Source organism: Cololabis saira, chromosome 3 (genome assembly GCF_033807715.1).
Source record: "Cololabis saira isolate AMF1-May2022 chromosome 3, fColSai1.1, whole genome shotgun sequence".
NCBI lineage: Eukaryota > Metazoa > Chordata > Actinopteri > Beloniformes > Belonidae > Cololabis > Cololabis saira.
In genome coordinates, this window is record NC_084589.1 from 51,097,224 (window position 1) to 51,109,553 (window position 12,330).

At 44.6% G+C, this 12,330-nt stretch overlaps 1 protein-coding gene across 1 annotated transcript in view; it reads left to right on the forward strand.

Moving 5' to 3' along the window:
• The window catches only part of dcst2 (DC-STAMP domain containing 2), a 36,402-nt gene that overhangs the window by 2,624 nt on the left and 21,448 nt on the right, over positions 1-12,330 (forward strand). Inside the window, exons 3-8 of the mRNA XM_061718093.1 lie at positions 1,262-1,432; positions 4,011-4,112; positions 4,637-4,831; positions 10,135-10,200; positions 10,276-10,489; positions 11,545-11,702. Of these exons, the coding sequence (XP_061574077.1) occupies positions 1,262-1,432; positions 4,011-4,112; positions 4,637-4,831; positions 10,135-10,200; positions 10,276-10,489; positions 11,545-11,702 (906 nt within the window). The remainder of the gene's footprint in view (positions 1-1,261; positions 1,433-4,010; positions 4,113-4,636; positions 4,832-10,134; positions 10,201-10,275; positions 10,490-11,544; positions 11,703-12,330) is intronic.

The following is a 12,330-nucleotide window of genomic DNA, read 5'->3' on the forward strand; positions in this document are numbered from 1 at the left end:
CAAACAGATCTTTCAGACCTCATCCCTCGATCTATTTTGTTTCTATGAAGTGTTGATGTGGTTTATAATTTGTTTTAATATGGCGTTGTAAGAGTTTGGGAACAACACCTTGAGTGGCCAGTACAGCGTGACTTCCAAACAAGAGCATTTAGTTCAGTTTACCCGCAGTAGGATGGATTAATAAAGGATTAATAAACCATGCATGATAAAGGCAAGGCAAGGCAAGGCAAATGTATTTATATAGCACAATTCAACACAAGGTAATTCAAAGTGATTTACATTGACATTAAAAGCGGCAAGACATAATTAGACAGTAAATAATAAATAAGATTGAGAAAATTAAGATGATAAGAAAAGTAAAATAATAAAAAGCAAAAGCTGTTAAAACTAAGGGCAGTAGAATATAGCAGGTAAGTATTTAATTTAGGAGTACGCTTGAGTAAACAGTAATGTTTTTAATATAAAATATACACTCACTGAAGAGAGATTGTGGGGAAAATGCATATTTCTCGCTAGAAATGTCATCAAACCACACTTTTAAATAGAAGTATATGCATTTGATCACCTGCTGTGAGCGTCACATTTAGCCGCAGACGCGATTAGATTGGAATTAATACTATTCCTCTTGCTCTGAGAGAGACGGAGATGGGAACCTTTTGCGTCAGTAGGTGTCGCCAAAGGCTGCTGACCAAGCGTCCGGAGTGAGTGTGTTGGGATATCTTCTATGTGTATAAAGGTAAGTACACGCACACGTATAGTATTTGCAGTTAGTCATGGGCTTTAAAAATGTTTGAAATGGCTTTAAAAAGCATTGAATTAGATTAGCTGGAACCTGCAGGAACCCTGTATTAACAGAAGAGACATGAGTAACAGGATTTAGACTGGATAACTGGCAAAACCTGTAAATAGATTAAACGCCACCAAACACAGGTGGGTTTAGGTTCTGGTTCTGGTTCTGTTTCTGGTTCTGGTTCTGTTTCAGCTGGTTCTGGTTCTGGTTCTGGTTCTGGTTCTGTTTCAGCTGGTTCTGGTTCTGGTTCTGGTTCTGTTTCAGCTGGTTCTGGTTCTGTTTCAGCTGGTTCTGGTTCTGTTTCAGCTGGTTCTGGTTCTGTTTCAGCTGGTTCTGGTTCTGTTTCAGCTGGTTCTGGTTCTGGTTCTGGTTCTGTTTCAGCTGGTTCTGGTTCTGTTTCAGCTGGTTCTGGTTCTGTTTCAGCTGGTTCTGGTTCTGTTTCAGCTGGTTCTGGTTCTGGTTCTGTTTCAGCCCGCGGCCGGAGCTTCCTGCTGCTCTTGTTCATGTCGGTTCTGCTGTCCGGCCCGGTGAGCAACACGCTGCAGAACACGGACCGGGTCGCCTCCAGCCTGCTGTGTGGAGCCGAGCTGGCGGCCAATCAGACGCAGGAGCTGCTGCAGCGGGCAGCCACGCCCCTTTTCTGTAAGACACGCCCCCTTTCTGGGAGACACGCCCATTTTCTGTGAGACACTCCCCTTTCTGTAAGACACTCCCCTTTTCTGTGAGACACGCCCCTTTTCTGTGAGACACTCCCCTTTTCTGTGAGACACGCCCCTTTTCTGTGAGACACTCCCCTTTCTGTAAGACACTCCCCTTTTCTCTAAGACACGCCTATTTTCTGTAAGACACGCCCATTTTTTGTAAGACACGCCCACTGCTGTCTAGACCAGGGGTCGGCAACCCGCGGCTCTTTAGCGCCGCCCTAGTGGCTCCTGGAGCTTTTTCAAAAATGTTGGAAATGGAAATAAATGGAGAAGGAAATATATTTTTTGTTTAATATGTTTTCTGTAGGAGGACAAACACGACACAAACGTGACACAAACATTCTGAACGTTTCCCAATGCTGTTAAAATGAGTAGAATAAATATTACATTTCAACATTTCTGTTAACGAAGATTTGTACAGAAGAGAATCAGGGCCATGCAGGAGAAAAAATATCTGAGAGGGGAAGATTTCTTTTTATTGTGCACTTCGAGAAAAAAGTCAAATTGTCGAGAAAATAGTCGAAATGTCGAGATTAATGTTGAAATACAATTTCAAGAATAAAGTCGAGACTTTGCCTTTTTTCTCAACATTTTTACTTTTTTCTCAACATTTTTACTTTTTTCTCAACATTTCAACTTTTTTCTCAACATTTTTACTTTTTTCTCAACATTTTAACTTTTTTCTCAACATTTCAACTTTTTTCTCAACATTTTTACTTTTTTCTCAACATTTTTACTTTTTTCTCAACATTTCAACTTTTTTCTCAACATTTTTACTTTTTTCTCAACATTTTAACTTTTTTCTCAACATTTCAACTTTTTTCTCGAAGTGCATAATTAAAAAAAAAATCTTCCTCCTCTAAAATCTTATTTTTATTTTTCTCCTGCCTGGCCCTAATACTCTTCCGTAGCTTGGCGTAACAAAAAGAGTTGTGTGGAAAGACATTAGCAGCTACATTTGCAGCCGAGGAGCCAGTTATAACTAATATAGAAACATACAGCATGTGTTTCTTCATTCTAATTCTGATACAAGACTTTTCATGTTTTGCGGCTCCAGACATATTTGTTTTTTGAGTTTTTGGTCCAATACGGCTCTAAAACATTTTGGGTTGCCGACCCCTGGACTAGTAAAACTAAACTACTGTTTGTACTAGAACTTCTGAGTACTTCCAATAACACTCCATAGAGTTGTTCTAATGTTGAAACATGATATTGGATTTGAGTAGATTTTTAACCTTTTGTGAAAGTGTCATTTTTTCGTAGCAACATTAGAAACTAGTAGCTGTTTATGTTTATTTGTAAGGATCCCCATTAGCTCTGCCCTTAAACACAGCTAGTCCTATTGGGGTCCACATTAAAAAACAATACATTTAAAACATACAGTTAAAAACAAGACATGAAGAAAGAAAACAAAATGACACGACAAACCTACATTAAACTTTACCGTACATGTAAATCATTATCTTAGAGCAAAAAAACATACATGTAACATGTTCCAATATACCGGTACCGTAAAACATCATCTAGGCCAGGGGTCGGCAACCCAAAATGTTGAAAGAGCCGTATTGGACCAAGAACACAAAAAACAAATGCAGGACTGTCTCAGAAAATTAGAATATTGTGATTTTCTGTAATGCAATTACAAAAACAAAAATGTCAGACATTCTGGATTCATTACAAATCAACTGAAATATTGCAAGTCTTTTATTATTTTAATATTGCTGATCATGGCTTACAGCTTAAGAAAACTCAAATATCCTATCTAAAAAAATTATTATTATTATTATTATTATTATAAAAAGATATTCTGGGAATCTTAATCTTAAGCTGTAAGCCATAATCAGCAATATTAAAATAATAAAAGGCTTGCAATATTTCAGTTGATTTGTAATGAATCCAGAATATATGACATTTTGGTTTTCTTTATTGCATTACAGAAAATAAAGAACTTTATCACAATATTCTAATTCTCTGAGACAGTCCTGTATGTCTGGAGCCGCAAAAAATGAAAAGTCTTGTATGTATCAGCCTTAGAATGAAGGCAAATGGCAAAAGGTGAAATGTCGAGAAAAAAGTAAAAATTTCTAGAAAAAAGTCGAAATGTTGAGAAAAAAGGCAAACTTTCGAGAATTAAAAAAGAGGGGAAAAAGGAAGAAAAAAGTAAAAAACGAAGAAAAAAGGAGAAAAAAAAGAAAAAAGAGAAGAAAAAGAAGGGAAAAAAGAAGAAAAAAAGGTCAAACATTTTTTAAAAAGCTCCAGGAGCCACTAGGGCAGCGCTAAAGAGCCGCGGGTTGCCGACCCCTGTCCAGTATGTACATGTATCTGTATAAGTGTGTGTGTTTGGTATCCTATACATATGATATAGGTGTTTCTTAATTAGCTTTTTGAATATTGATTTCTGTGTTAATCTAATCATATAGTGGTAAAGAATTCCATGATTTCATTGATCTATATTCTTCTGTATGCTTCGGAAAATTCAGAAAATTGATAAATAGCTGTGACGTTGCTGTTTGCAGCCGTGCTGGACGACATCAGGGAGATCAGCCGGAACGCTCACGCTGTGGCCGGAAGAGTCCGGAACTTCATCACTGCTCTGGAAGAAAGTGTCCGCCACGTCGGTGAGTCCAGTTTATTCTGGTGAAACTTTCTGTTCCTCGTTGACAGGTTTCCTTCATTAACATGAGTCACGTCTGTGTATTTTAGTGTTTTTATTCAATTCAATTTTACTTACAAGACTCATCACTGGAAAAAACAACAATTTTCACCTGTTTCAAGTAGATTTTCACTTAAAATAAGTAGAAGAATCTGCCAGTGGAACAAGATTTTTTTGCTTGTATTGACAAGATAAACCTTTTTTCTTTCAAGTGAAAATTTACTTGAAACAGGTGGAAATTGTCAAATAACAAGTTATTTTTCTGGTAATGACTCTTGTTTTCAGTGTAATGAGATTTTTTGACTAAAAATGAGACATTTTAACTAGAAATAAGACAAATATTCCTGGTAAGATTTTGAGTTTTTGCAGTGCTCTGTCAGGTACAACCTGAGCTGGAGCAGCAGACCAGCCTTCAGGTTGATGCTCCAGTCTCCAGATTAGGTTCTGATTTATTAGAATAAATCCCCCACTGTACCTGTGATCCTGCAGCTCGCACCCTGAGGAACGTCCTGCACTTCCTGGTGGACATCGGAGACGTCTGCAACGCTAAGCTGGGGACGCCGTACAGGAAGTGCCGGCAGGTTTTCACGGAGGCGCGGAGCGACTGCAGAGACCTGCTGGGAGACTTCAGCTTCCTGTGTGACGTCGTGAGCAGCTTCATGCCGCTCTGCCAGCTGGCCCGCGGTGCGTTCACGTTCCTCCTCCGCCACGTTAATGTGACCTTTGAACCCTGACCCGGGAATGGAGGGAACGTACATGACGTCACAGATGAGACTGAGTGGCAGAAAGACTGAGGCCCCGTTTCCACGTAGTAAAAACGGTGGTGTTTTCATGCGTTTTGGTCGTTCGTTTACACGAAACCGAAGCTCAAAGTCTCCAAAAACCATAATTTCTGAAAACTCCGGCCAAAGTGGAGATTTGCAAAAACCTCCGTCTTCACGTTTGCTTGTAAATGGAGGGAACTGACATTTAGTCTTCAGAACGTCACATTATGAGACAGAAACGTCATCAGCGTCATTTGTGCGACCTGTGTTTACTATTAGTTTGGCCACCGTCAATATTTTCTTGTATTTTACTTGTTTTATATTCTAACGTCACACTTAAAAGTAACTCCACTTCTCTGTCACTCCAAACGAAAGTCTCTTATTCCATGTTGGAAGTAACTGGAAGTTACTCGTGTCATTTGTTGATGTTTTTTTCCAGGATTCTGATTGGCTAGCATGACTTTATCTTCTCGTTACACTGCCCCCTGCAGGTTTGGCTGCTCATAGCACCTTAACAGATATTTATGCAGGTTCCTGGAAATGATGGGATTTTTCAAAACGTAGAGGGGGAAATATCAGTTTTTGTAGGTGGAAATGGATGATCTGTGGAAACGTGGCCTAAGTGTCAGAAAGACTGAGTGTCAGAAAGACTGAGTGTCAGCGTAAACCTTCAGTTTGAGCAACTGGAAAACATCTAAAATGGGAAAGAGCTGTTGTGCGATCGACTGTACTCATAGATTTAGCAAGAAATCTGAGTTATCGTTTTACAGACTGACAAAAATAAGCTTAAGAGAGACAAATGGATCACTGCGATTCACAGAAACAACTGGATTCCAGGACAGAAACGTGGATTTGTGGTTCCCATTTTGTATCAGATAATGTTGGATTTTCGGGTAGCTAACGTTAAACGGTCAAATCATAAAGTTCGTCACTTTAATTTCTACAACAAATCCTGGCTTGTAGTCGGACCAAGCGTCAAGACTTTTGTAAGCCTTCAAGCTTTGCTTCGTGTATTTCCCCGGCGTAGAAATTAAAGGGGACCTATTCTGAAAAACAGGTTTTCTCTTGCTTTAACATTTATAAAGTGTTTTTTTCTTGCTTTAACATATATAAAGTGGTCTCCCCTCAGCCTGCCAACTCAGAGAAGGAGGAAACAACCAGATTCTGCAGTGTCTGTACAGCCGCCCGGATGAGCCGTCCAGTGTGATGTGGATCTACGAGCCAATAAGATTCTGCTCCCAAAGTTACGGAACGAAAATACAAACCACGCCCACAATTAAACACCGTGTCCTAACTGCATGCGAGCGTCCGACTATCGTAGCACTGCGTGACATCGTCTCTCTGTCCATCTCGCTCCAGCAGCTACCACTTTATTGAAGTTTTTGTAGTGAAATGAGGAGGAATCATAGAGATAACTTCTCATTTCAACTAACTGGATCAATCGTTCCTCATCATGACTGTTTCCTACAGCGCTTTCAACCGGCTTTCAACGCGAGCGGCAGGAAGAAAATAGAAGCAGGGCGTCCGACAAATGTTCAGCTCAAAACGGCCAGTTAGGACAGTCTAATAGAAAATAAAACAATGGAATTGATTTTGTCGCTGACACTCGCTCGCATCACATGCAGTTATGACACGGTAACTCCACCGGCCGGAGCTTCCACCATTTTTTCATAGCGGTGTATCGCGTCATTCAGGCAGCCAATCAGCACAGAGCCTCATTATCATAGCCCCGCCCACTCAGAATCCTGCATAGATAATGAGGTTAGAGAATGGGAAGATAAAGACATGGATCAGAGGATGAATTTCTAATTTATTTAGAAAAAACAATCAAAAGCTTGTTTTTAAGACATTCAAGGCCTGTTTAAAATAGGGATTAGACGTCATAATAGGTCCCATTTTTTTTTTTTTTTTTTTTTTTTTTTTTTTTTTTTTTTTTTTTTTTACCTTGTCTGCACACATATTATTGATTGATACCATGACGGTAGAAACCAAAAGTGTATATATGTGCATTATTACTATATGTAATATATACATATATATACGCACACATATGCGTACACATACATAAATATACACATACAAACCCAGTGTTTTTTTTTTTTTTTTTTTTTTTGGGGGGGGGAGGGGGTGGGGGGGGTGGTGACGACATCCACTGCCAATCCAGGAAGCAGGAACACACGGAGACACACGTCAAGCACTGGAAATCTGCAACAAAAAAACCACAAACAAAGCACGAAACCGGCACGGAGCCATCCAAAACACGAACAGCAATCGACCTAAATCTTGAGATCTGATCGCAGTCTGAGCTAAGCTATCGCTACCGCTACCTAAACCCAAAAACTAGAGAGCCAGCATGCAGGTGAACAAGCCAGTGTGTATGTCTATGTGTGTGTGTGTGTATGTATATGATCATGCATGTGTGTGTGTGTGTGTGTGTGTGTGTGTGTGTATGCATGTGACTAAATGACTATATGTGTGTGTGTGTGTGTGTGTGTGTGTGTGTGTGTGTGTGTGTGTGTGTGTGTGTGTGTGTGTGTGTGTGTAATAAACCAAACAAAGCTCCACCTGAAGTGTATCTATAGTGGGGGAGGGGGGGGAGCAACCCCGCCACCCGTGAGACCAGAGGCCGACAAGGAAGAGCCCGGAACCCAGGCCACCGGCAACCCCACAGAGGGGAGAAGTAGGAGGGAGGCAACCCACCGCCTGCGAGGCCCCCCCCCCCACCCGGCGGCGGCCGAGGGGGCCCGCGGGCGGGGCCCCCACGGCGCGGAAAGAAGCAGCCAGGGATCCCGCGGCGGCGGACCGCGACCCAGGCAATCCCCGGCCACCCGGTCCGGGCCGGACACGCGGCCAGGAGGCCCTCACCCTTCAGGCCAACGACCCCCACCCGGCAGGGGGTCAGCCTGCCCGGAGAGACAGAGCCGCCCCGGCCGCCGACGCGGGCAGGCGCACCCGTCCCCCACGAAAGTGGCCCTCCAAGACCAGAGGGGCGCCCCGCCGTAGAGGCAGCGGGGGGGACCGGAGACGGGCCCGGAGAGAGGGAACCCCCCAACAAGGCGACACCCGCGCAGGCCCGACAACGGAGGGCCCCAGACCCAGGCATCCCATTCATTCATCCATTCACCTATCCGATACCTATACTAATAATAATATAATATACTATACATAATAATAATAATAATACTAATAATAATACTAATAATAATAATAATAATAACCATCTTTGTATAATATAATATTGATAAATTATTAAGTTTTTGATGTCCTGCCAATGGAGGCTCAAATCCTCCATGGCAGGACCCTTCCATACCGCATTCTCACCGACACAGACATACAATCACGCACCGTTTCCCCCTCCCCGGGGGGATCCAGCACCGCCAGAAGGCACCCCAGGCTGCACGGCGGGCCCCGCCAGGCCCGGGTAACCCGACCCACCCGTCCCAGGCCCAGGCCGGTGAGGGAACGCGGGTGATGTGGGACCCCCTCCCGCCCCTTGTGTTGAGTGCATGTGATTAATGCCATAAAAACAGGGAGGAGGGAGGGCCAAGTATCGATTGACACAGACCCCCCCCCCTCCCGAACTACGTGTCCTTGTCAAATGTATTTATTAAGTGTTGAATGTGCAGTGTCTATTTTGCTGTTAAAACCGTGAGGCGGGGAGTGCCAGGCCCCGCGGGACAGTGCCCCCCACGACCCGGACCCCCCGCCTTTCGCCTATGTGCGTATGAATCGTGTAGGGGGGGCAAGAGGGGGAGCGGAGGCCGAAGCCAGGAAGCAGGACCAGCAAAGCCGGCCCTGATAAGACACCCGCGTCCCCCCACCGGCCGTCCAGTAGACGGGGGCCGGCCCCCCGAGCCGGGCAAGGGCCCCACCGTACCTCCAAGGGCGCCCCCGGCGCCGCCGGAGCCCCCAGATGGAGGGGGAAACGGTCCAACATCCTCCCATTCATACTGACAACATAAGACATAGATACCTGGGAATGGTGCCACCCCGCCGTCGCGCCCGCCCGTGCACCCCCCGGTCAGGGGAGGCCCGCTCCCCGGACCCGGCCCCACCCCCCCCCGAGGCCACCCCGGCGGACACCCCAAGGGTCCCGGAGTCCCCACATCCGCAGGGGCACTTGGCCCCCGCCCAGCGACGGAGGACCAAGGCAGCAATGCCCCCCCAGCGCAGACAGCCACCCCCCACCCAGGCAGGGCCGGGCCCTCCGGGTGGGACCCCCACGTCCACGGCCCCGCCCCCCCCGGGAGGCCCGGAGACGCCCCAGCCACAGCCCCCCGCCCGAGCCCTCCCCAGCCACCCCCCCCCCCACCGCCATGAGGTAACCCCCCCCACAGGCCCCCAAGGCCCCCACCGGCTAGGGACAGGGACCCGCGGCCCCCCCCACCGCCCCCCAGGGGCCACCAGAGGCCCGCGCCCCAGACCCCCCAAGCCGACCCCCAACCCCAAGGGCTACGAGATCACCAATAGGTCCCATTTAAGTACATATAAATATCAGGAAACTGGATTCGTGGTCAAATATTAATGTCCATGGACCACTGGTTCTTGGTAACTGTACCAAATATTAATGTCCATGAACCACTGGTTCTTGGTAACTGTACCAAATATTAATGTCCATGAACCACTGGTTCTTGGTAACTGTACCAAATATTAATGTCCATGGACCACTGGTTCTTGGTAACTGTACCAAATATTAATGTCCATGGACCACTGGTTCTTGGTAACTGTACCAAATATTAATGTCCATGGACCACTGGTTCTTGGTAACTGTACCAAATATTAATGTCCATGGACCACTGGTTCTTGGTAACTGTACCAAATATTAATGTCCATGGACCACTGGTTCTTGGGGTAACTGTACCAAATATTAATGTCCATGGACCACTGGTTCTTGGGGTAACTGTACCAAATATTAATGTCCATGGACCACTGGTTCTTGGTAACTGTACCAAATATTAATGTCCATGGACATCTGGTCACTGTCAAGTCCAACTGATGCTAATTTAAGCTGATAATCAGCTGTTATCCCGTCTTCTCCACTAGTTTTTGCTGATGTTTTACCACTCAGTGCAGTTAGGGGACCTGGTCCAGTGGGAAGTGACATCATTGCATTCCCTCTATATTCATGTCTGATGTTTAGTTTTGTGTTTCTGCAGCCGGGGAGTTGTTCTGCACCATCCTCTCTATATTCATGTCTGATGTTTAGTTTTGTGTCTCTGTCAGCCGGGGAGTTGTTCTGCACCATCCCCTCCTACATCGCCCAGCACCTGAAGCAACGGCTGGCAGATCGTGAGTTTCCCGTCTCTCCGTCTCTTCATGTCCTTTATCGGCACCAGCTCATCGTTTCCACCTGACGTCTTCCAGCCACGGTTGCAGCGTTCAGGAAGATGATGGAGCAGTTTGAGTTCAACATCTCGGCCTCGGTGAACCTGGACCTAGACGCCAACAGCAGCCGCTCCCTGAGACAGGTTTCCCAGGACATCATGAGGGAAGTTTCCTCAGACCTGCAGATGTTTCAGTGGCTGAGCGAGCCGCTCGTCTACAGCTCCCTCTTCCTGCTCGGCTGGAGCTTCCTCAGGTCAGAGTTCAGCATTTATCTCTGAGTTTCCTGCAGACACACGTTTCTGCTATAGGCCTGTGTTGAAAAAATACATTTTCCAATTCTAAATTGATTCTCATATTAATTCCTAAAAATCGATTCGTATGTCTAAATATCGATTTTTGGTATTTTTTTGTTAACGCCCAAAAAAGGAATGTTTTGTTGGACATAAGAATAACTACTGCCATGTTTTTGCCTTTAAATATGTTTAAAGGTATGACGACATTAAAGTTTTCAGTTATAATTGCATAAATTGTTTATATTTCATTACTTTATATACTGTCTTGGGGTTACATTTACATAATAAAAGTGACAGGAAGATCTTGTTTTCTATTGATCAAGTTTATGAAGGATAATAGTGAATATTTCATAAAAAGAGGTGCAGATGGTTCGTGTCGACCAGACTGAGATCGTTCTTAACAATCTTTTTTGGATTATCAGTAATTTGTTGAGAAAAGTTGGATAAGTTGCAGAGCAGACAATATTGCAGTAATTGACGCTCAGCCACTTTGATGGCGTGTTAAAACTCCCACCGTTCTTATTCCCCAAGCCAAGAAATTAAAGAGAAATACAAAATCAAATGCAATGCTAAAGCGATCAAATATCTGGGTGTGATACTGGCAAAAAATCTCAATAAAACATTCAAAATAAATTATAATCAGATTAATGATAGATATCAGGCGGTGGTCAGCTTTCAACATGGATTTTGAGACACGAATTGAGATAATAAAAATGAATGTATTACCAAGATTGCTGTGCCTTTTTCAATCCATCCCACAAATGATTCCAATGATACAATTCAGACAACGGGACCAACTTATATCTAGATTTATCTGGGCTGGACAGAAATCAAGGGTCAGGTATAAGACACTCCTACCCAACCTGAAACAATACTTCTATGTATCTGAAAATACTAAATAAAAAAAACTCCCACCGTTAACCGCGGTGTTGCTGGCGCCACTGCGGCGTCGCCGCGGATCCCCGACGTTTCTAAACTCCCGTGTTCTGGTTCTGTGTTCTGGTTCTGTCCTCAGGGCGGTTCTCTACAGACGCCGCTACCTGCGGACCCTCAGCTTTGACAACGTTTACATCACCGCTCAGTTCCAGGAGTTGGACCAGCAGCTCAGCTCCGGGGGCGGAGCCTCCGTCCTCCCGCTCTCACGCAGAGAGAGACAGACCTACATCTCACCACGTAAACATCTCACCATGTAAACATCTCACCACGTAAACATCTCACCACGTAAACATCTCACCACGTAAACATCTCACCACATAAACATCTCACCACATAAACATCTTACCACGTAAACATTCGGGGGTTTCCTCGTCTATCGACAAACGCGTAAGTCGGTGACAGCTGTTTTGGCCTTTTCCGAGCTGCCTGACGTGACTGAAGGGATAAGCTCTGCGACTAACACTCTGACTTTAACGCTGGGGGAGCAAGGCTGCAAGCTAGATGCGATTCTTGAACAGAATCACAGGCTGGCGTCGGTCTTTGAGCTCATTGGCAAGATGGAGAAGAACTTGGAGAAGTTGGAAGCTCGGCTTGGCGGGAATTGATCACAAATTTGTCTGTTTGAAGTCGCCATTGAGGAAGACTTGAGGAAGACTTGAGGAGACTTAAGGCAGATGGAAAATTACTGCTCTGCCTGTTCTTTTCAATAAAATTGTTGATTCTATAATCTGGCCTTGACACAGCGGTTTAATAATAATAATAATGCATTTAACTTGTAACGCACTTTCCATTCAATGAATCTCAAAGTGCTACACTTAGACCATTATTCATTCATACACATTCTCTCTGGTGGTGGTAAGCTACA